Source organism: Bos grunniens, chromosome 1 (genome assembly GCF_055505025.1).
Source record: "Bos grunniens cultivar Pamir isolate PY7600 chromosome 1, Bosgru_T2T1.0, whole genome shotgun sequence".
In the NCBI taxonomy this organism is placed as follows: domain Eukaryota; kingdom Metazoa; phylum Chordata; class Mammalia; order Artiodactyla; family Bovidae; genus Bos; species Bos grunniens.
The window spans coordinates 51,081,062-51,106,605 of NC_141165.1; the positions used below are offsets into that span (position 1 = coordinate 51,081,062).

Genomic DNA, 25,544 nt, shown 5'->3' on the forward strand with positions numbered 1-25,544 from the left:
GTTGGTACTAGCTGATTTCATAATGCCTAAGTCAGGGTAAAAAGCAGAGACATTACTTTGCTAACAAAGGTCCATCTAATCAAATCTATGGTTTTCCCTGTAGTCATGTATGGATGTGAGAGTTGGACTATACAGAAAGCTGAGTGCCAAAGAATTGATGCTTTTAAACTGTGGTATTGGAGAAGATTGAGAGTCCCTGGGACTGCAAGGAGATCAAATTAGTCCATCCTAAAGGAAATCAGTCCTGAATATTCATTGGAAGGACTGATGCTGAAGCTGAAACTCCAATACTTTGGCCACCTGATGCGAAGAACTGACTCATTTGAAAAGACCCTGATGCTGGGAAAGATTGAAGGCAGGAGGGGAAGGGGACAATAGAGGATGAGATGGTTGGATGGCATTACCAACTTGATGGACGTGAGGTTTGAGCAAGCTCCAGGAGTTGATGATGGACAGGGAACCTGGCGAGCTGTAGTCCATGGGATCGCAAAGAGTCAGACACGACTGAGTGACTGAACTGAATAGAAGTCAGGGTAAAATTTAACGTGTGCAATGTGCAACAGCCAATAAAGAGGCAGATGCGTGCATGCACACACACACACATTGCACAGTTACAAAATAAACATGTGAAATTTAACTTAATTTGTCTCCATAGAACTGAATGTAACAAATTTTGAGTCCATATTGGATCTGTTACTAAAATCTTACCATATTCATTAGCAGATATATGCTGTAATTTCCTGATTTTTCCTCAGGTTCTTAAGTGTAAATACCAAGTTGAGCCATGTGCTCGCACCCCTTTCCTCCAGGAGTGATCTACATATCAGGTCATTGTTACTATCCTGGCACTTGCTGGGATGACCCAGGGTCTCCAGGACCTGTGGTTGGAAGTATCTTATGCTCCTGAGAGGTGTCTTTCCTCCCTCAAGGCAAGCCCAGCAGTCTTCAGCTGTCCTCTCTGCTCCACATTGGGCTGTCCCAGTGGGCTCATTCAGCCATTGCCTCTCTACACTGGGGCAGAGGTTTCTACCCTTGGGCTCTACCCTGGAAAGCAAGGTCTAGTCTCTTGTGCTTTGAGCACCATATCATTCTTGGAGCTCCACACATCAAAGATTCTGTCTTCCCTCCACTTTCCCCCATCACAACCTTCCTGCCTGCCCAGGCTTACATGTCAGGGGAGCAGGAAGAGAGCAGTTGTGGGCAGGAGAACTTGCTCCATCTTCATATGCCTGTGGTTTATCCAAGAACCAAGGCTGATGGATGCTCAAGAAGATTTTTCTCTTGAGAACATTGTCTTTTTGTGAGTTTCCAATCTCTTTGAACCTTAGGAGCTAAATCTGACTACTTCTGTCTCCTTGCACTTCAACCACATCTTGATGTTCCCTGGGACAATGAGTGCCTCACACTGAGTGAAAGAGGGTTCTGTCCATACATGGGGCGGGAATTTCCATTAATATCTCCAGATGTCATCCTTCCAACACACCCGCACCCCACCACATACAGACACACACACATGCACACATACGTAGGTAGGTAGGTAGAGAGCTATATGGTAATTTAAGTAAAGATAATAACCTCCAGTTGTGTCTGATGCTTTGAGACCTAATGGGATGTAGCCCATCAAGCTCCTCTGTTCATGAAATTTTCCAGACAAAAATACTGAGTGGGTTGCCATTTCCTTCTCCAGGGGATCTTCCCAAACCAGGGATCAAACTCGGGTCTCCTGCATTTTAGGCAGATTCTTTACTGTCTAAACCACCAGGGAAGCTCCAGCTTAATAACCTCAAAGATCAGGTTTGTTGTTAATGGAAAGAATAGGGAAAAGGGTTGATTCTGCGCTGAGGAAAAAAAAGAAAAGGTCAAAGAAAGTGCAAATCTCTGCCGAGCACCAAATGAATCAGGCTGCACCTCTTATTCCCAGCCTTCTCCTCTTTGCTCTGCCTTTTATTAAAAAGCAAATGCCCCTTTTAATAAAGCTCAATTTCAGAAGTTCATATTGTACCTTGTTCCCATAGCATTCATAAGGAAGCAGAAACAGTACTTGTAATTTAAGGCTGGGAGCCCTAAAAAGAAATGAAATATCTCACTGAAGAATTCTGATATAACATGAAGACATGAAGAAAATATAGTAGTGTATCTCTGGCTTATGTAGGAAGAGTCAAAGAACCATGAAATTGATTTTATTTACCATTAAAAGACACAGAACTTAGAATCTAGGTTGTGATTATATAATTAGAAATTAATTTCAGCAGCATGTTATCATCTGAACTAAATGTCAGCCAGAGTAATGATAATGAGCAGGATGTTAATGAGTTTCAGAAAAGCATGCGTGCTTACTCATACCTCAAAATAGTCACGTCGGAGAGGAAGATGGAGGCTCCTAAAGTCTGAGGACTTGCTGCTGCTGTGGTTTTCTAAGACCCCCCAGTATGTGACCAGTTTAACAGGAAGTGACTCTTCAACATGTCCATACTGAACTACTAAAGTTGAAATGTGAAGTTGAAGAACACTTTAATTTTAAAATGCTATTCAACAGGGTCAGACAACATATCTATAATTTTAACTTTGGTGAGGTGTGAAAATTTAATGACTACTCCATCGGATTCTAAAAGTTTGACCGAGGTGGCTCAGTGGGTGAAAAATCCACCTGCAATGCAGGAGATGTTGGTTTGGCAGATCTACCCTGAGTTGGGTAGATCCCCTGGAGGAGGGCGTGGCAACCCAGCCCAGTATTTTTGCCTGGAGAATCCCATTGACAGAGAAGCCTGGAGGACTATAGTCCATAGGGTTGCAAAGAGTCAGACATGACTGAAGTGATGGATCACACACCCTAGCCTTAACCTCCCTCCCCCATAAAATAGATTATCTTATTTAGGATAGCACAGCTTATTTGTGGGAAAGAACTTTCTGGCACTTGTACATGGTTTCTTATTTCTTCTTGTCATTTTATTAATTACTGTATGTCTGCCAAGGAAGAGCCCAAATAAACCTAAATCTGGAATTAGACTACCTAGGGTTTAAAATAATAGAATTTGCCATCAAATTGATTGCCTCACAGTCAGCCAGTGTCAAACTCAATGGCTGATATTTTTGCTTATGCAAAAGTCTCAGAGAGGAAAAGAAAATTACAATTGGTAATAGAACTTGTTTTCTCACACGATGTTATTTCTGCCACTCTGCCCTCCAGCGTGTGATGAGGGGAAGTTGAGACAGCCTCGGTTATAAAGGAGGCCCGAAAGGGTGCCATGCTGTGGGGGGGCTCACATGAGCCTCTCTCTCTGTGTGGTGCGTCCTATCACTGCTCTCTGTGTCTGGAAAGCCACGGAGATAGTTAGCCTTCTTAGTACTAATACTTCAGGCCTTCATGGAAGAAGGCCTTAATGTACCCTCAGTAATACCCAGATGTGGCCGCACGTGTGTTACTGTCACTATTTCACTCTTCCAGCTTGGGCTTTTGGACTACTGCTAGTGAAGCTGAAAACCTCTTCATGTTCAGCTGTTCTGCTGAAATTCCTCACTGAGCGACCCTCTCGTCTGATCTCTTCCCTCCCAGGACAGGGGGTATGGGGTGGTGGGGCCAGGGTATAGCCCAGAAGCAGGGTTGCCCACATCACCGTGCATGTTTGCCCACAGGTTCTAGGAGGCACTGTTCACACTGTAGTCATTGTCAACTTGAACATGTACTATGGCCCTTTTTTGAAGATGGTAATCTCCTTAATAAATCTTTTAAGGAAGAGTTGCCTTAAGGCATCTGGTTTGCACAGAAACAAGAACCATGGGCTAGCCACAGCCTGCTTCAAGGTTGAAAGCAACACTCAGGCAACAGACTAGTTAAATTCTGTCCCTCACTAGCCGCATGATCTTGGGCTGATCTTTTAATCTCAGTTTTATCATCTGTAAAATGGGGACAATAGTACCTCATGGGCTGTTAGAATTAAAGAAATTACCTCTGCACATGGCAAATGGGGGCTTCTCTGGTGGTTCAGATGGTAAAGAATCCACCTGCAATGTGGGAGACCCAGGTTCAATCCCTCGATCGAGAAGATCGATCCCCTGGAGAGGGGAATGGCTATCCACTCCAGTATTCTTCCCTGGAGAATTCCATGGACAGAGGAGCCTGGTGAGCTACAGTCCACAGGGTTGCAAAGAGTCAGACACGACTGAGCACTAACACTTTCACTTGCTTTCATGGTGTATGGACAGTATATAGCAGCTCTCACAATTTGACCTACACGTGTCTCTCTGCACGTAGATCTCTTACCAGTTGCTTTCCATTCAAGGCTCTCGTAGCATAAAATAGCTTTCAAACTCGCACAAGACTCATTACAGTAGAGTTATTGACTTATGGTTTGAAAAGTTAATTACTATTAATTTAGTAGCCGTAGCCATGCACATTAATATAGAAATTCTAAAGATGGTCTGAAGATTTAGAGCATGGGATGCAAAGACTCAGGCAATAATGAGAGAAAAGGAATAAAGAAGGAAAGATTAGAGCTCACTTTTTAGTTTTTCAGACAGTGGATTGTCCCAGACAGGTGTGTCTCTGCCATGGCATTAACAGTTACAGGACTGGTGAGCAGGCTTCAAGCAAGTCAAACTTGGGCGGACTTAGAGATTGTGCAGACGGGGGATGGGGCCCAGGATCCTTATCTGCAAGCTGCCTGACACTTTATCTGTGTTTCAGGGCTCATCACAAAGTTGGCTGTGGGAGGTAGGGGCTAGAAGCCCCTGCCGACAGTGATCTTATCATTTCCTGTAATGCTTTCATTAATGGCTGGCTTTGCCTGCTCTTTTTCCAATATGTTGCCCACCAATATAATTTCTGTCAGTTACCAGGCCTTGATGTCATCTAGGCTCTGGAATTGTGTTATTGAACTCACATTCATTGTCAAACCTTTTCAAGATAAACCTATCTTTGCTTATCATATGAATGTATTGATTCTCCTTTGCTGAGTATAAAGAATGGCTTTTAGGCAGCTGTAGCACCTTCACCGAAATAGTCATTCATTCTCTCTCCGTCCCTCTGTTTCTCTGTCTCTCTCTGCTCCTGTGTGTGTGTGTCCACTTCCTTCCCTTTCCCCTTGTCACCTCTTCTCCACTTATCTCCCAATTTCTTTCTCTCTTTTCTGAAGAAAAAAAAAGGAAAAAAATTAAATTCTCTTACAAAAGACTTTCTGTCACAGAGGGAAATCACTGTTAGCTTGAGCGAGTGGCATTCAGGGTGTGGTGCCTCACTGGGAAAACATCCTCTGCTTTGAAGCACGCAAGCACCGGCTAATCGCACCCAGCTAATCCCATCCTGCTTTCACTCAGCCCAGCCTCCCATTCCCTCACCAGAAAAAGTGAAACTGAAGCGTCAGGCACATAAGAAGATGTTGCAGTAAGCTGAACTTTCATAAAATAGGGATTCTCATTACTCCACTTTTTTAAATCATAGTTGTCTGCATACAGGAAGAGGGGGAGGGGAGTGCAAAGGGTTGAAGGTATTGTCTTTTGATGGGAACTCAGGGCTCAGTGGAGCTTCCCTGGTAGCTCAGACATTAAAGAATCTGCCTGCAGTGTGAGAGACCTAGGTTCGATCCCTGGGTTGGGAAGATCCCTTGAGAAGGGAATGGCTGCCCACTGCAGTATTCTTGCCTGGAGAATCCCATGCACAGAGCAGCCCGGAGGGCTACAGTCCATGGGGTCGCAGTTGGACATGACTGAAAGACTAACACTTTCACCTTCACTTTCAGGGCTGGGTGTTTTGCTCTGAGTAGTAATTGGAGATAGCCCTGCGCAGAGGTGAGGTGAGGCTGTGCAGGGAGCCTGAAGGCAGCTGAGGTTCCCTTGTCTGTCACTGAGTCGTGGATGGATAGTCACTGATGGTCAGATCTGAACTTGAACTTGACCATTATCGACAGTGGTGCTGTCGTCGTTTGTTGCTGCTGTTCCTCTGTGTCTTTTTTTCTACCTGTACCACCCTAATACCATGACTGTCAGTTCTGCTTTTTCTGTTTTATGTCTTGAATACTTTGCTTCGTGCAGTGCAATATACTTTCCGAAATGTTGTGAATAATTTAGGGGATATGCCTTCTGAAACATTGTGAATAATTTGTGGTTTTAAGTAACGTTAAATTCATCTTAATGCAGAAAAGTATAAAGAGGAAAACAAAAGTGGTCTAACATCCTATCGACTGGATAACTGTTAACATTTTTCAAAAAATAACAGTATATATATTTACATAGGACAAAGGTGTGAATTTTTTCACACCTTTATTTTTGGGGGCTCCAAAATCACTGCAGATGGTGATTGCAGCCATGAAATTAAAAGACCCTTACTCCTTGGAAGGAAAGTTATGACCAACCTAGATAGTATATTAAAAAGCAGAGACATTACTTTGCCAACAAAGGTCCATCTAGGTTTTTCCTATGGTCATGTATGGATGTGAGAGTTGGACTGTGAAGAAAGCTGAGCGCTGAAGAATTGCTGCTTTTGAACTGTGGTGTTGGAGAAGACTCTTGAGAGTCCCTTGGACTGCAAGGAGATCCAACCAGTCCATCCTAAAGCAGATCAGTCCTGGGTGTTCATTGGAAGGAATGATGCTGAAGCTGAAACTCCAGTACTTTGGCCACCTCCTGTGAAGAGTTGACTCATTGGAAAAGACCCTGATGCTGGGAGAGATTCGGGGCAGGAGGAGAAGGGGACGACAGAGGATGAGATGGCTGGATGGCATCACCAACTCGATGGACATGAGTCTGAGTGAACTCCGGGAGTTAGTGGTGGACAGGGAGGCCTGGCATGCTGCGATTTATGGGGTCGCAAAGAGTCAGACACGACTGAGCGACTGAACTGAACTGAACTGAAGATGTGAATTATGTAAATACTATAATTAGTATAAGTTGTGTATCGATAAGCACCCCGACTTTCCTTACCAGCACCTCAGTCCTTAGCATCCCTCCCAACATTAGGGTCTGTGCAAGGTACGAAGCACTGTGATAAGAATACTGCAGTGAATAAGGTGTCACCCTGGGTCAAAAAGAAGTTACCAGTCTAATGGGTCAAAGAATCATTTGACCTACAGTTGCCTATTTGGTGTGCATTGGGTTTTTTTTTAATTGTTGTTATCTGTATTATTTTTATTTGTTTTAACTTTTTATTTTATTTTGGAGTATAGCTGATTAACAGTGCTGTGATAGTTTCCAGTGGACAGCAGAGGGACTCAGCCATACATATACATATATCCATTCTCCCCTGAACTCTCCTCCCATCCAGATTGCTGTCTAACACTGAGCAGAGTTCCCTGTGCCATATAGTAGGACCTTGTTGGTTATCTATTTTAAATATAGCAGTATGTGGCCTGCGTTGTTTTTTTTAAATAAAAGTGGTCAACATTATAAGTCAGAGTTCACATAAAAACAGCTTCTCTTGAAAAATCTGAATAACTATTTACATTGGGCCTTCATTGCCCCCTGGCAGCTATTTTCATTGCAGAGGAAATGCTGTCCCCTTAGCATGCATTCTCTCGTTTGCCACAAGCCCTGCCACTGCTTGCTGTGGACCCAGCACTGAAACCTAATGTCAGCTGTCTCTTATCTTCATGCTTGCCCATTCTTAGAGTAGAAAAACATCTTCAGAACCCAGGATCCCGTCAGAAGTATGGGGGTAAAGCTACTCCAAGAGGATCATAAGCTTTTTCTTATACCTGAAGGCATAGGAGTTTGCAGTTCCTATTCAAAACCAGAAAAATGTTCAAGCTGGAAAGGATGTAAAGCTCATCCAAGTTGCTTACTTTTTACCTGCAGAAATTCAGATACGTTCTGATTGATCATTATTGAGAATTTGAAATGTATCAGCTTTAAGCTAATCCAGACTTACAGTTATATGAAAGGAAATTCATATCACACTAATCAGAATTTTTTCTGGTTTACAAACATATCTGTAACATGCACTAGTCTATACTACAAAAGGGGGCAAGTTAATGGGGAGTATTCGAAACACAGAAGTGCAGAAACTGGCCACAGAAGTCATTCCTTCTTGGAGGTGGAAGAGAAGAGTTTAGAGCAAGGAGTGCCAGTTATCAAAGGTCTGGCCCAGGGAATCAGACAGTCCACGGGAGTGACCTGGGCAGGTTGCTGTACTGTCTGAGACCTAGTTTCCCCATCTGTAAGATGGAGATAATTATGCCTTCTTATAGGTAGTGCAGATTAAGTTGCATAATATAAATAAAATGCTTAGCATTATAGTAAAATGCATAAACGGTAGGTCTATCATTGTTATTACTACTAATAATAATTCTGGATTCCCTGGTTTTTTAGTCAGTTTGGTCTTTCATTACATATGCACTGAGTTATGTAATCATGGATATGACACTTGAATTCTCTGAGTCCCGTTTTTCTCATCTGCTTAAATGGAAGAATAATACCTACCTCTTCTCGACCATAAGGTGTCAGGAAATCAACTGCAAGTGTGTTTGTGGGTTCATGGGCTTCCCTGATGGCTTAGACGGTAAAGAATTTGCCTGCACTGTGGGAAACCCAGGTTCGATCCCTGGGTTGGAAAGATCCCCTGAAGGAGGGAACGTCTACCCACTCTAGTATTCTTTGCCAGGCAGGCTACAGTCCATGAGGTTCCAAAGAGTCAGACACGACCGAGTGACTGACGCTAGTGGGGCATTCGTAGTGCTGAACAAACTGTTACTACTTTGTTGTTAGTTTCACTGGGAAAGTTTTAAATTAGGGTTTTAAAAGATGGCTGAGATGTCCCAAACTACTTATCCCTCATTAAGATTTACATTTTTCTCCAGCTCAACTCATCAGATGAATTCACTGAATAATGTTAGCCAATAAAAATTATTTAGGTAAGTCCAGAACAGATTTTCTTGTGTACTTTTACTTTGCATCCTAGAAATTAAATGAAGAGAGAACATGCTGGTTTAGAGGAATAAGCTAATGAGTAATTGGCCTTTGTGTGTTCTTCCTTAAGGAAAACAAGAATAGAACAACACAAAAACGTGCCTGCTTTGCTGAAGTACAAATTGAGGTCAGAAGTAGACACAGATTGCTCATGTAATGGTCACCATGATGCATTTTTATTGCTTCCCAATGTGCTATGGCTTTGGAAGCTGTTGATGATGGGCATCCTACCCATGTTTCATTTGCATTGGCCAGGAGCCTGGACTGGAGGAAAGAGCTAAGGCCAGGCCTAGGCTGAACTTCGGTCTACTTGCTAACAGTGTGCCTGTGAGCATGCTTATACATGTACAGGAGGGTCCTTATGTTTTGATCAGTGTAAAAAAATGTATTTTGCTACAGTTGGGTATCTCCCTGCTGTGGCAATATCTAGAAGATGTTGTACAGTGTCTTGTTGAACTGGTTTGATATACTCAGAGCAAGATGGCAGGTGCTTAGCATAATATTAGATCAGGACCAAAGAGAGTGTTATTGTTTATCACTCCTCTGTTAATGTGTTTATTCAGCAAATATCGAGGTCAGTGGTATTCTAGACTTGAGCATTACAGGAGGAAGAACAAGCAGGTGATATTCTTACTCTTGTGAAGTTTACATTGTACAGGGGAAGATTGGCATTAAATAAATTGCTTAAAGAAATAAACAAGATATTTACATAATTATATGTTCTGAAGGCAATAAAGGACATCAAGAGGAAATTAGATCCCCCATCAGAGAAGGCCTCTGAAGATGTCACGCTTGAACTGAATCATCACCATGTGCAATTTAGCCCGTGTCAAGGACCAGGCACTGTGCTAGGCAGAGGGAACACAGAGGCCCAAAGACAAAAGGCTTGGCGTGTTTCCTCTTGGGCATAATGTTTTTCTGGCATTTTTCTCAACCACCAGGTAGTTACATTCTGCTATAATGTAAGATTAGATTATAAATTATCTCTTGTAATCCTGAGCTAAGACTGCAAATTCCAAACAACAAGTTGTTTACAGTGAAGCATCGTGTTTTGTTTCCAATCATGCTTGGGCCTCCACCCAGGACACAGGCAGGTTTCTGCGGAGGGAGAATGGTAACATTTCAGTCATCCTCAGTGCTGCCTGCAACTCTCGTTCTGCCATCTGGGGCTCACCGCTTTTGTCCGGTCTAAGAATCTATTGTTGACACAGGCAATTTCCGCTTTCTCAAAGCGGTACATTCCTGAAATCCACATCAGAAGGTAGATTTTATTGACCCATAGAAACAATGGGATTGTTTTCTTGACAGAGAAGTTGGCAAGCCGTGAATCTTCATGTGTGAGGGAAGCAAAGCAGTCACACTAAATCTCTCATCCAGAAATCCCCTTATTGAACAATGAGCCCTTGAACCAGTTAGGATACCACAAGAAGAAATAACAACAAAATCCAACATAAAAAGCCTTAAAACGTAAGGACATTTGGTGTCTCCCAGAGCAAGAACAGGGCAAGTCTAGGCTAGTTCAGAAGTCCTGTGATGTCTCAGGGACTCAGGTTCTCACCCCTTGGCTCCGCTTCCTGGGCACAGAGCCTTGACTCTGAGCTGTAGCCACTCCTGGTGCAACATGGCTGCCACCCCTCCAGGAAACACAGGAGCCACACGAGGCCAAGGAAATGGGTTGCGTTCTGCATGGTGTCTCCTTCAGTGAGAGAGAAAGCCTTTCCCAGAAGCCCAAGTAGACATTTCCTTAAGTGCTTGTCCATGGAGCACCCAGTGTCCCTCCCCACTGTCTTCGAGACACCAGGACATTACTCTAGACTTCTGCCCTCTCCTTTATGTCCTTATTCTCTATGACCTGTCCGTTCTGATTTTAAATAATCTGTCACTGATCCTTGATCCTTTTGTTTATGACAGTAATTCACATTCTCACGAACTCTCCCTGTTCTCCCTGCTTCCAGTTTACCTTCCACAAAGCCACTGATGTGATCTTATAGAACACAGATCTCATCATATCACTATCCTGCTTAAAATCCTTCAGGGTTTTTAAACCCGTATACAATTAAATCTCAATTTTTTTTTTTTCCTGACCATAGGAATGACCTCTCTCCTCTTAAAAAAAAAAAAAAAAAGAAAGATACATGGCAGCTCAATTAAGCTAACAATGGATATAGAGCTGCAATGACTGAAATGAGGATGTGGAAGGGGCTCATAGCTCATCCAAGTGGATCCTTTTGCTTCCCTCATATGGGGACCTCAAAGTCCTTTCTGGGATATGATTTCTCAAAGTGCACCAAGTGAGAAGAAAAGGGGGTCTTTGAGTTGAATAATGCCCCCAAACCATGCAATACCCCAATAACATAGTGTCTCCATTTCACCTTTCAAACTTCCAAGCGTGTGCCTTTTAGGAGAATTTGTGCTGTCATTGTGATCACCAGGTTAACACAAGCAGATGCTTGAAGACAAAGTGAGGCCAGTTGAACACCAGAATGCAGCTAATATCAAAAACTAAGAATAACAATTTCTAATCATATGGATTGTTCTTATGGTTACATTTTCATTCTTACAGTTTTTTTTAAGATGAAAGTTTTGTGATTTGCTTTGATAATCCTGAGATTAGTCTTTTTTCCTTTCACAAGATCTTTCATATTAGACATCCTGAGACATCCAACATTTCATGCGTTTCCATTTCTAATCAAGGCACTTTTGAGCTACACAGGCTTTAGCATGGAATTTTGAATAGAACTATATAATAGCTGAATATACTGATTATTCTCCTCCCTCTTGATATCAACCTGTATTTATTCTTTATGTCTATTTAAAGAATTTAGCCTTTGCTGCTGTTCTGTGAAGAGCAAGAGCTGTTTAGATGCAGTTTACATTCTGTTAGGGAATATGATCTTCTTAATGAGGAGGTTAAATATTAATGAAGACTAATTGATGCATAATTTTAACAAGGAAGGTCATTATCAATTTGAAGCAACAGCTTAATGGATTATGCGTTTCAGCAGGTATTTGCATATTCAGTGACACTGTCAGAAGGCCGGGGGAGAAAGGTGAGGGGCTAAACAGAGGGTAATGGGCAGGTAAGAAGGATGACCTCCAACTAGACCAGACTCTGTAGTTCTATTGCTTTTATCCATTCTTGTTCCAGGAAGAGTTTGAGGAGAGGGAACGTGTCCTTTTGTGTCTTTGGGCCCCAGGCAAACAGCTCTTCACTCTTACTTCGCTTCTGACTCTGACCACCTCCAAGCCCCACCTCCTATTGGCCTAGGTGTCATTTCCCTCATCACAGTAGGTTTTCCTGCCTCTCCCTTGATAGTCTGCCACATCACACCCTGGAGCCGACCTATTTCTGGCCACTGGTCTTTCCTCTCAGACTCTGTATAGACTAGTTTGCATAGGCTGTGCCCCTGGCTCCATAGGATCTGGTTGTTACCATCTGTCATTTGCTGGTCTGTCCAGGTGCTCCCACTGAGAGACCCCCCCCCCACCTTATTCTTCCCACTTTCAACTGGGATTTCACAGAACCTAAGCACCAACAAGAAGCAGAAAATAAGTATCCATTGTCTGAAGCTTCAAGCCGATTTTGATTCTCTCCTAATCCTTTTAAGTGTGATATGCACTTAAATCAAGAGAACCAGAGACAACAATGATTTGGGAAAATGATCATCTTATCCTAGCCGATTTCAGTGACACTCCAACATGGTTAAGAAAATTGACTGTCAGATATGATCAGTGTTGTTGAAGTGAACAGCCCTCCTTCCCGGAGTGGCTGGAGTCAGATGCTCACCCAGCAGGAGTGGTTTTAATACCCGAAGACGCCAGTAACCTCGAGAAGCAGCTTAACCTCAAAGCGCCGCTGACCGCCCATGTGGCCTCTCTCTTCTGTTTTGCAGGTACAACGTGTTTGATTGCTCTGCTATCAGATAAAGACCTCACTGTGGCCAACGTGGGTGACTCGCGTGGGGTCCTATGTGACAAGGATGGGAACGCCATTCCTTTGTCTCATGATCACAAACCCTACCAGCTGAAGGAGAGGAAGAGGATAAAGAGAGCTGGTGAGCTTATCAGTGCCTCCAAGGACTGTGTGCTGTCTCGTTCAAGTGGCCTAGGTGGTTTCCGGGAGATTCCCTGGGAGAGACACTCCTTTACCCAGTGAGGAGCAGATCAGTACAGAGGCTGTGGCTGAGGCAGCTGGGACTGGACTTTGTACCATTTCCCATCAAATGCGTGGCCACTGAATTTGCCCTTCTTCATGGCCAACGTGTCCACAACAGCCAAAAAAAACCCTTAGTTTAAAGGCTAATGGGATCTTTGGGCCATTGCTTGCCATACTCTGCTTCCTTTCAGCCATGCCAAACTACTAACCACCAAATGAACCATGGAGCTCACACGTCTGTGCCTTTGCAAGTGTTGCCCACACTGTCCAGTGGACAATAATGACCTTGCCCTTTAAGACTTGGTTTTGGGATGTCCTTTGGCAGCCTTCCCTGTCACACTGAGCCAAAGGCTTCCCCAGTCTGGCTTAGGTACCCCTTCAGTCTTTCCCTGGCATCCTGTGTGGACCTCTTGGGTCACTTTTCGTAGGATGTGGACATATCTGGCCCTTTCATCTGTCTTACCTTCCTGATCATGAGTTCTTTAAGGCAGGAACTTTGGTGTGTTCATCTGTATACTCCCAACTCCAAGCTCAATGCCTGATCCAAGTATATATGTCAGTTGGAGGAGGAAGAAAATCCCTTTTTTATTTTTTCAACATCTAGGGGCTGGAGGTACAAATGGACATCCTGGGATTGAGACGGGGTAGGGGATGGAGTAGACAGACATTATTAATAAATAAGTTAAAACAGGTAAATTATCTAGTCTATTACAAGGTAATAGCTGCTATGGAGAGACACAGAACAAGTTAGGGAAAGGGGAGTGTTGGGATGGTCAGTGTGGGCCTCACTAAGGTGACATTGGCAAAGACTTGAAGAAAGATTATCAGTTGCTGATTACATTTTCATAGTTAATTTGGGGGGATTCTTTTCTACCTGTAGGCTTTCCTGGTGGCTCATATAGTAAAAAGTCTACCTGCAATGCAGGAGACCTGGGTTCGATCCCAGGGTCAGGAAGATCTAGAGAAGGGAATGGCACCCCACTCTAGTAGTCTTACCTGGAGAATCCCATGGACAGAGGAGCCTGGTGGGCTCCAGTCCATGGGGTCACAAAGAGTTGGACACGACTGAGCAACTGACACTTTCGTTTTTTCTACCTGTGCAGGGGAGGACCCCTTCTCTCCCCAAACTGACCACCACAGCTTGTAGCCCCTGTGTTGCATGCCACGCGGCAGGCCCTGTTGCCTAAGGGAGCTCAGGTCCCCCAGGTCGTTGCCCAAGAAGTGCCCCTGCCCCCTGGGGGAGTCTGCAGATTGACCTTCAATCTCTGCATACCAGCTTCTGCCCAGAACCTAATCAACGTTTGAGTTCTCACAGTGGGAAGCTGTACTGTTGAATCCAAAATCGTTGAATTTTATTACAACCTCCTGCTTCAGTGACTGCTTGAGATGCAGAATAATTTTTAATGAAAGCTCTGGTCAGGTTTTCTGTCAATGGGACGGCACAGTGTTTTAAGAGCATCTGTCAAGCTTTGATGAGTTTCCTTGCTTATGAAGACAGCATCTCCTCAGTCATCCACTGTGACCCTGGACTTGGGATACAGTCAGCTTGCTCTTGAGGAAGCACCATGGGGATGTGTATACGGTACACCTGAGATGCCACCTTAGAGCTCTCTTCTGACATGTCAGCCCATTTTATCCTCTCTCCTCCTCCCTGCCCCCACCCGGAAGTGATTATAGGAGCAAATTCAGACCGCATCTCCAAGGAGGTTAATCTCACCTGCTGTGTTGAGGGTGTACTTTACAGCAGGACTTAATGAGCAATGATTGGTTTTATTATATTTATGTGTGTTTTCTCTGGCCTCAGCCTTCCTTTCTGGACACCTATCCCCCTTCTGTTTGGTGTCATAATACCCTCCAACCAATCTAGGTCAAAATACACGTCATTCTTTCTGTCTCCCTGCCTTAAGCTGTTTGTACAACAGTAGTGATGTCGGCTGCCATTTACCATGCATTCACTTTGTGCTGGGAGCTAAGCTGTGTGCTTTACATACACTTTCTCTTTCCCTACCTTGTGAGGTTGATAATGTTATTCTCATTTTACAACCAAAGAAATGGAGTCTCAGAGAGGCTTGTGTGCCCAAGGACACACAGCTAGTGAATGGTGAGACCAGAATTGAAACCCCAGTGACTCCAGAGCCCGTACTCTTGCCCGGGAAACCACTCTTCCTGGAATGTTCTTGTATATCCCTGCTCATGGAAGTCCTACCTATCGTTCTGTTCAGAGCTGAGCTTTAATGCTCACTCTGCCCTGATTATCACAACTGGAAATCGTCCCTCTCTCTTCTATCTGCCTATAGCATTTAACAGGTGCTAGGTTTTCCCTGAAAAAATACTGCTCTGTGCTTGTAGCTGTTAATGCAGGTGGATTTCCCCTCCTGCCAGACTCTCTGCTTCTTTAGGAAAAGGTATAGATCTTGTCCAACTTTATAGCCTGCAAACTGCCCTGCATGGAGAATATATTTAATAAATATCTGACATAACATGCAAATGAACAAAGTTCTAGTTCCCTTAAAGAAAACATAATAATAGATAGGGACTGTGAAAGTGAAGTTGCTCAGTAGTGTCTGACTCCTTGCAACCCTATGGACTGTAGCCCACCAGGCTCCTCCAGCCATGGGATTTTCCAGGCAAGAATACTGGAGTGAGTAGCCATTTCTTTCTCCAGGGGATCTTCCCGACTTAGGTAGGGATCGAACTCAGGTCTTCCGCATTGCAAGCAGACTCTTTACCATCCGAGCCACTGTGTAATACTGAGTGCATGTTATATTCAGACACTGTGCCAACTGATTAATATAGAATAACTCTATTTCTCACAGCTTCTCGATGGAATAGATACTATTATTGTCCAAATTTTGCAACCAGGGAAACCAAGGATTAGAGAGTTTCTCATCCAGAGTCACTCCGAGCTAGAAGTAACAGAGCCAGGAATCAGATCCTAGTAGACTGACCCGAGAGCCTGAGCCTTTAACAACTGTGCTTAAGTACACCATTCTTTAATCCCTTTCCCAGTCAGGGAGCTGTTTGCAATCAATACAGGCACAACCAAGGGCGGCCTCATGCTAATGATGGGTCCCAGTGGTTGTATCTGGTACCAGCCACATGCCTTTTGGTGTTGTTCTGCTGATGTCTCTGAGTCCTCTCCCTGGGGCTTCCTACAATCAGTCACTGAACTGCTAAGGTGTCCTTTAGTTATTAATAAAAACTGATGCTCTCACCCATCCATCCCTCCTACCCTCAATATTCCTACTGATTTAGTCTTGAAGACCTTTAAGATGCCAAGGATGAGGGCCTGAGGATCTACTAGTAGAGGATCAGACGTCAAGCCATGCAGGAGGAACACTGCTCCCTCCTGGCAGCACCAGCAGGAGCACGTATGACAGGTCACACACAGTAGGTCAGCCCTTTGCAGGTGCACACGAATCACACCAGGATGTGAGAGAGCAGCTGCTCAAGCTAATGGGCTCATTCTCTCTTTCTAGGTGGTTTTATCAGTTTCAATGGCTCCTGGAGGGTCCAGGGGATCCTGGCCATGTCTCGATCGCTGGGGGATTATCCACTGAAAAACCTCAATGTGGTCATCCCAGACCCAGATATCCTGACCTTTGACCTGGACAAGCTCCAGCCCGAGTTCATGATCTTGGCATCAGATGGCCTCTGGGATGCTTTCAGCAACGAGGAAGCTGTTCGATTCATCAAGGACCGCTTGGATGAACCTCACTTTGGGGCCAAGAGCATCGTTTTACAGTCCTTTTACAGAGGCTGCCCTGACAATATAACAGTCATGGTGGTGAAGTTCAGGAATAGCAGCAAAACAGAAGAGCAGTGAACCCTTCGGGGTCTCAGCTGCCTTAGACTAAAGGACTTTCAACACACTGGTCTCTTTTAATGTAGTGAAAGGTGTGGGAGTTACAATTAGGATCATCCATCCCAGACATGGGGTTCCCCATCCCCAACTGTCTTAAGTCTATGTGCTGTGTGAACAGAGGGTGCTCTTGGCCAATGTAGTTGAGATGCTGGAAAATGGTTTCTTCGTGTTTTCCCAACTCTTTCATCCAATGTCCAAAATATATATAGCTGTAGAGTCACATGTATGAAGTGAAAGGCGTATGTGCCATATATTCTCCTTTGGCAGTTGCTTTCAAGATCCCTTACAGGGCCCTCCGATCATCAGACCTTGTGTCCTCTCGCTGGAGCAATGAGCAGGGCAGGACTCCCAGGAATGCTGTGGGTAACTCATGAGTCAGAGCCAGTGTGGCCATGCCCCTTGCTGAGAGGCAGAGCTGTCCCTAGGGTGCTTTGTCCTCCTAAGCCCAGTTTTTCTGCTCTGCAGCAGCCCAGAAACAGATTTGAAAATGGTTTATTATTCCACAGCTGTTCTTGAAGGCTGAGGGAAGTGGGGAGGAGGAGAACCGCGTGCACCCCTGAAGTCACCTTCCCCCGCCTTCATTAGTTAAATAGACTTTGTATACCACCCAACCAGTCTTTGTGTGTTTATCCTAATCATGCATGGCCTTAACCTTTTGCTTACACCTTACCTAATGGAATAGGCAGCTGTTAAACTTTACCACCAGACACCGTGATTTTTTTACAGTACCAAGTGGAAAAAAGCAAATCGCAACACCATAATTCCTTTTACCTTTAAGGATAGATGGGGAAATCACAGCCAAATAAGTCACAGCATCCCCTGGGAAGTTTGCTGCTTTGCATTGGGAGAGAAAGCCACTGAGGTTGCCTTCCTGACTTGAGTGCCAGCTGCCTAGTTTTGTGCATTTCTTTCTCTCCAAGTAGCTTTTGAGTGTCTCTCAAGTGTTGTTCTGAGAAGCAGCTGCATAGAACTGCATGTGTGCCCCCTGAAGCCATTCAGAGTCCCCAGCCTCCTGTTGGAATTCGGTAGTGAATTACTGGGATGTGCTTCTGCTAGATGGTGGAAAGGCAGCAGTCTTTAATGTTTGGTTGCAAACCATTGAGTTATTTTGGGGCCAGACCTGCTACTTTTCATTTCTTATCACCAATGTCACGTTTCCAATCTCAGTATTTTATTATGGAAAATGCTGGGCTCAAACAGCCAAACAAGATTTTCACGGCATCCCCACCCAGTCTGTGTCTGAAAAACCAGGGCATCCACCTGGTTTTGTCCTTCCAGAGTGGGCATTTGTCTTTATGGCTTCTCCGAGGCCCCATTCGCTGACCACCTCCTCCCCTGCCTTCTTCAAATGTGGAAGGTCCTAGGAGAGAACTCGGGAGGATGCAAAGATCCCCTTGTGGCTGCCGAGGACTGTGATCTGTCTGGATCCCTCTGAGCTCTTAACCTTTCTTTAACTGAAAGAATAATGGTTTCCCAAGTGATGTACTTACTTTTGTAAACTAACATTGGAATCTACAATATTAGAATTAGAACCTTGGTTTTGGTTTTTTTAAGTGTAGCATGTTCCAGTACAAAATACCTGCCTTCATGGTAGACTGGAGTCTCTGCCTCTTGAGAGGCACAACGTTTGGACGTGTGTATTTGAGGTGGGGGTGGGGAGGGAGTTGTGGGAAACATGCTGGTTATGACCATTGATGGGATGGTCGGGCCAGGTGGCCTGAGTTTGGGGATTCAGGACATTCTGATTATGAAGTTACTGGAGCCCACCCTCTACCTGGAGTCCAGGAGTAACCAGTGTCAGCATGTTACAGTACATAGTTAATTTTCCTTTTTCTATTTTAAACTTAGCCCGGAATTCATAAATAACCATGGAAAGACCTTTTTAAGTTCTGTGATCATTGTTATTGTGTAAAATGAAAATGGTACTGTTTTGGTGAAGATGAAGAAGAAAAGCTACTAAATTAGTAAATCAGTGTTTCTCTGCCCTGTGAAATGTCTTAGTAGATGGTGCTGAGTGCAGGAGTGTGTGGCTTTCCCTCTGACTGAGGTTCACAAGGCATCTTCTAAACTTTTCTTTGTAGAAATGAACCCATTCCTGACTTTAACCAAGTAGTGTGTGTATTTTTTACTGCCTCTTTTTCTCCCAGTTTGGCTTGTAGATTTTTGAAACAGGCAAAAATAGCTGCAATTTGATGAATAGTTATGTCTCAAGTCAGGCTACTTTGTTCCCTTCCCCATTCTCCTGGAGCTTGATCGCTCTCTCTCTCTCTCTCTTTCTCTCTCAGCTGCCTCCAGCCTCTGGGGGTGGTCTGCAGACCTCACCCGGGGTGCCCTGTGGCTCTCCAGCCAGCCGCCCCATTTTCTAGGGACATGAAGGTTGAGTCTAGTTAGGGAAACTGACTTGAGAAGTTTGCATGTGAAGCTTCCTGAAATAGCACTGCCAAAGCTTTGGAACCGTCACCCCAGCTTCCCAGCCCAAGTTCGCATTGCCAATAGCTCCCATGGTGCCAAATTTTGGAATGGTTTTATAGTCTTTAAGAAATGAAGCTGGGAACCAATGATCATGTGCTTATGACCCCCCAGCAAGATGCCAAGCCCAGGTCTTCATTAATGCACTGCTTTCCTGCTGCTCTAGTGGCAATTTGTACTCTTACAATGGCTCAGAATTTGGTGCGGGGGTGGGGGGTGGCGGGGAGGGGAGAAGTCATGGAAACTTTTTTTTTTAAGTCACTGTATTTGCAGATCTCTAGTGAAAGGAATAAATTAATACTTACATGGAAAATTCTGAAACTAGCTCCCAAGACCAGCATTTATTTTATGTGACCAACTTGCCCAAAGCACTTGACTCTGAGGTCACCATTCTAACACAGCATAACTGTACATGTTCCTGGTAACCAAGGCTACATTCTGTTCCTAGCCTTGGACTGAAGGCATTGGCCTCTAGCGTCTTGTCTATGTGGTAAGAGTATTACAGAGTGTTTTACAGAGTGAAGGAGCATATGAAAGTGAAAGTGTGAGTCACTCAGTTGGGTCCCACTCTTTGTGACCCCATGGACTGGAGCCTACCAGGCTCCTCTATCCATGGGATTCTTCAGGCAAGAGTACTGGAGTGGGGTGCCATTGCCTTCTCCAGAGATCTTCCTGACCCAGAAATCAAACTTGGGTTCCCTGCATTGCAGGCGGATTCGTTACCGTCTGAGCACCAGGGAGCCCATGCAATTTGGATATTTAAAATGGGCCTTATTACATACAACTGATGTGATTTCAACCCATGAACATTTTGTGCAGACAGGATTACGTGAGTGATGGCATCGCCAACCCTATCTGAAGTGGTTCTAGGAAGTTGATTACACAATTGAATTGGATCACTGGAATGTTCATCCATACATGAGGGATTCACAAAGGGAGTGATCACTTCTTCCTTTGCCAAGTATACTTTGATTTTCCTGACTTCCCCCCCGCTCCCCCCCGCCCCCAGCCGAATTGATGCTAGATCTAACTCTCTTGCAACTGGAAACACAGAAAGTTTAGAAAGGGCAACAGTTCATTGTACATTTGGAAGTACAGTAATCCATACTCTGGATAAGGTTTTATTTTCCAGTGATCTCAGAAAATTGTTTCCTTCTTTTGACCCAGTATGAGACTGATTTTGATGTTCATTAGCTCATCACACCAGCATTCCTGACCTAGCTCTGCAGAAATGATATGACCATTAGATACCATAAAGTAAAGTAAAATAAATTTGCTCAATCGTGTCCAACTCTTTGCAACCCCATGGACTGTAGCCTACCAGGCTCCTCTGTCCATGGGATTTTCCAGGCAAGAGTACTGGAGTAGGTTGTCATTTCCTTCTCCAGGGGATCTTCCCGACCCAGGGATCGAACCCGGGTCTCCCGCATTGCAGACAGACGCTTTACCGTCTGAGCCACCAGGGAAGCCCATTAGACTAGGGCCTTTTTAATTGCCCCTGGATTAACTCATTCACATCTAGACTTTGAAGCGAATTAGTTGAGCACTGCAGGAGTGCTCCCCCAGCATGTTCCACAGGACACAAGCTCCAAAGATACTCTTCCTCATATAGGGTTCCAGGGTCAAAAGAGTTTTGGAAAACATACTATCTTAGAAAGTTAGTACATTGAAGGTTCTAATTTAAATATCCTCTGAAGAAAGCTAAAAAAAAAAAAAAATACCACATATGTAGTTCTAGTGTTTTCCAGATTCATCTGACCATGGAAACTTTTTTGAGTAATACCTAGTAACACTCCAAGAAGCCTGTGTTCCATAGGAACCACTTTGGGAAATTCTGCTATATGGAAATATTACTGTTTTCTCATTCAGTGACTCTTAGTGGTTGCAGCATAGTTTGCCATTTAGAAGCACTCATCCTTTCATGGAAGAGGCTGATTTGTTAATGAAAGCAGGATTAAGAAATAGTATGATTTACTTTGACCTTCAGCAGCCTCACATCAATAGTAGAAGCTCGGTGATCTTGCTTGAAACTCTAAACATGGGCTCCCTTCTTTTTGTATGAATAATAAGCAAAAACCTTGCTACAGCTAAGGATTTTTAAAATTTGTTCCAAGACCTTTTAGTTGCTTTTGTGAAGTTATCTTTGCTTTTCAGATAGAATCAAAATAAATACTTATATTTTATCACTATGTGAGAGTAAGAAAATCTATTTAAAATAATAGAAAAGGGAGGATAGCAGATTTGGTATTAATTCATTTTTTAAATTCTAACTAGACTTTTAAAAATTATGTATCCATTGTATAATAATGGAAATGTAAACGATTTACATTTACTTACTCTCTTTTCTTATTCATTCTAAAATCCTTATCCCATGTTGTCCCATCTTTCACGTTTTATATATATAATTAAGTTTGGCAAGTTATTTCTTGCCTAAAATGTAAGGCTTGACTATAGCTCCATAATTGTCACTCTCAGCCTGGGTAATATGTTCAGAAAGCTCTGAGAGAGAATCCACACCACAGAGGAAATAAATCTAGTTGAAAACATGGTACAAAGTGAATTTACAGTAAAGTCATTATCTTAAAATTACAGCCAGTATTTAGGAATACACTCTCTCGTTGTTATCCAAAATAGCATAAAACTGAAAGTAAGACCACTTAGACTAGGTGGCAGATTGCACAGAGCAAGTGATTGTGAGGTTTCCATTATATACCTGATTCTAAAACTTGTTTTCTAGTATGTAAGTTTATTTGCTAATTCTTAATAATGTTGATGCTTTGTCCATTATTTTTTATTTTTACCACTGTTAAGCCGCAAACTGTTTAACCAAGGGTTGATTATGATCATGTTCATGTGTTTAGTAATAACCACACCTTCATTTGTACAATCACTTCAATAAATCCAAGTTAAGGACTTTGAAGAGAGCATGTAGTAACTGTTCATTTTAACAGATCATCACCGGCATTTGCACAATTCACAACTCCACCAAAAAAGATGTAAATTGATATAGCCTCTATGGAGAACAGTATGGAGATTCCTTTAAAAACTAAAAATAGGATTACCATATGACCCAGCAATCCAACTAGGCATATACCCAGAGAAAACCATACTTCAGAGAGATAGATGCACCCCAGTATTCACTACAGCACTGTATTCTATAACCAGGACATGGAAGCAACCTAAATGCCCATCAACAGAGGAACGGATTAAAAAAAGATGTGGTACATATATACACTGGAATATTAGCCATATAAAGGAAAGAAATTGTGTCATTTGCAGAGACATGGATGGCCCTAGAGCCTACCATACAAAGTGAGGTAAGTCAGAAAAACAAATATCATATTATATATATGGAATTTAGAAAAATGGTATAGATGTCCTTATTTGCAAAGCAGAAATAGACAGATGTAGAGAACAAACATATGGATACCAAGGTGGGGATGAGAGGTGGGATGAATTGGGAGACTGGGATTAACATATACATGCTATAAATAACTAATGAGAATCTACTGTATAGCACAGGGAACTCAGTTAAGATGACACATTTTGTGTGTATTTTACAATTAAAAAAAAAATGTTGAAAAGGAAAAAAAAATGAGACCAAAAAGCAAGTTGCAAAAATGTGGATTATATTTACAGATGTGGTTCTATTTACTCTGAGTGATGTTGCTCAGTTGTGTCCGACTCTTTGCGACCCCATGAACTGTAGCCTACCACGCTCCTCTGTCCATGGGGTTTTCCAGGCAAGAGTACTGGAGTGGGGTGCCATATCCTTCTCCAGAGGATCTTCCCAACCCAGGGATTGAACCCGGGCCTTCCGCATTGTAGGCACACGCTTTACCATCTGAGCTACCAGCTGCTAAGTCGCTTCAGTCGTGTCCAACTCTCTGCAACCCCAGAGACAGCAGCCACCAGGCTCCCCCATCCCTGGGATTCTCCAGGCAAGAACACTGGAGTGGGTTGCCATTTCCTTCTCCAGTGCATGAAAGTGAAAGTGAAGTAGCGACCCCATGGACTGCAGCCTATCAGGCTCCTCCATCCATGGGATTTTCCAGGCAAGAGTACTGGAGTATTGCCATTGCCTTCTCCGGAGCTACCAGGGAAGTCCCTATTTACTCTAAAAGTCCTATAATCTGGCATTAACTATCACAGAAATCCCCTCTGACATTTGCTGAATCCAAATTAATCTCAAAACCTCTAAGGACCAGAGTCCCTAGCTTTGAGCACAGCCCTACTGTGAGGGCTTCAATGGCAGATTGTGGTGGGGGGAGGGTTAGGAGGCAGGGCAGTCTGCCTGGGTCACTTCTTCATAGGAAAGGGACCATGTTTCAGCCACATTCTCCCATTACCTTTTGTCATAAAGAAGTTCAGAGGTTAAATGTGAGGCCATGCAGTATCTCAACATATTTCTATATTAATTAGACAAGGCATAATTTTAAATGTGCTCATGCAGAAACAAAGGTAGAAGTAATAGTCAAGGAACTAGGAGAAAAAAAACCTTGAGAGTAATCAGACATTCAGTTCAGTCACTCAGTCGTGTCTGACTCTGCAACCCCATGAACCGCAGCATACCAGGCCTCCCTGTCCAACTCCCAGAGTCCACCCAAACCCATGTCCATTGAGTCGGTGATGCCATCCAACCATCTCATCCTCTGTCGTCCCCTTCTCCTCTCACCCTCAATCTTTCCCAGCATCAGGGTCTTTTCAAGTGAGTCAGCTCCTCGCATCAGGTGGCCAAAGTATTGGAGTTTCAGCTTCAACATCAGTCCTGACAGTGAACACCCAGGACTCATCTCCTTTAGGGTGGACTGATTGGATCTCCTTGCAGTCCAAGGGACTCTCAAGAGTCTTCTCCAACACCACAGTTCAAAAGCAGCAATTCTTGGGCGCTCAGCTTTCTTTATAGTCCAACTTTCACATCCATACATGACCACTGGGAAAACCATAGCCTTGACTAGATGGACCTTTGTTGGCAAAGTAATGTCTCTGCTTTTTAATATGCTGTCTATGTTGATCATAACTTTCCCTCCAAGGAGTAAGCATCTTTTAATTTCATGGCTGCAATCACCATCTGCAGTGATTTTGGAGCCCAGAAAAATAAAGTCAGGCACTGTTTCCGTTTCCCCATCTATTTGCCATGAAGTGATGGGACCAGATGCCATGACCTTAGTTTTCTGAATGTTGAGGTTTAAACCAACTTTTCCACTCTCCTCTTTCATTTTCATCAAGAGGCTTTTTAGTTCCTCTTCACTTTCTGCCGTAAGGGTGGTGTCATCTGCATATCTGAGGTTATTGATATTTCTCCTGGCAATCTTGATTCCAGCTTGTACTTCCTCCAGCCCAGCGTTTCTCATGATGTACTCTGCATAGAAGTTAAATAAGTAGGGTGACAATATACAGCCTTGACGAACTCCTTTTCCTATCTGGAACCAGTCTGTTGTTCCATGTCCAGTTCTAACTGTTGCTTCCTGATCTGCATACAGATTTCTCAGGAGGCAGGTCAGGTGGTCTGGTATTCCCATCTCTTTCAGAATTTTCCACAGTTTATTGTGATCCACACAGTCAAAGGCTTTGGCTAGTCAATAAAGCAGAAATAGATGTTTTTCTGAAACTCTCTTGCTTTTTCAACATGAATAATGTAAAAAGTTGGTTATCAGAAATTTGGACTGTTAGAATTTTACTTGCATATGTTGTATTTAATAGCAGTTGTTGACCCCTGCACAGAGACCCACGTGCTCAGTTGTATATGACTCTCTGTGACCCCATGGACTATAGCCCACCAGACTCCTGTCCATGGAGTCTTGTAGGCAAGAATAGTAGAGTGGGTTGCTGTTTCCTATGCCAGGGGATCTTCCTGCCCCAGGGATCCAACCTGCGTCTCCTGCACTGGCAGGCATCTTCTTTACCACTGTGCTGCCTGGTACGCCCATGCACGTAGACCTGAGAAAGCAGGTTTTCTCACTTTTCACTCACTCAAATTCAAGGCTTCCCATTTACAGTACTGGTTAAAGCTTTGCTTACATGTTAATAAATACAATTCTAAATCTTCTTTTTGTATGACTGATGGCCTAGGTAGAGTAATATATAAGGAAAATATAGCTTGAGGCATTTTTTTAATTTTAAAAAGTGAAAAATTAATTTCCAATGAGATCAAAGTCA

The 25,544-nt window shown here is 43.5% G+C and overlaps 1 protein-coding gene across 8 annotated transcripts in view; it reads left to right on the top strand.

Annotated features, from left to right (window-relative positions):
• PPM1L (protein phosphatase, Mg2+/Mn2+ dependent 1L) overlaps positions 1-22,305 on the top strand; it is a 331,904-nt gene extending 309,599 nt beyond the window's left edge. For 7 of the 8 annotated variants that reach the window (XM_086392649.1, XM_086392639.1, XM_086392721.1 and 4 more), the window contains 2 exons: positions 12,789-12,950; positions 16,531-19,021. In XM_086392649.1, the coding sequence (XP_086248775.1) occupies positions 12,789-12,950; positions 16,531-16,877 (509 nt within the window). In that variant the 3' untranslated portion in view covers positions 16,878-19,021. Of the gene's footprint in view, positions 1-12,788; positions 12,951-16,530 lie in introns of all 8 variants that reach the window. The other variant, XM_086392628.1, reaches the window with a different exon arrangement.
• Positions 22,306-25,544: the final 3,239 nt, after the last annotated feature.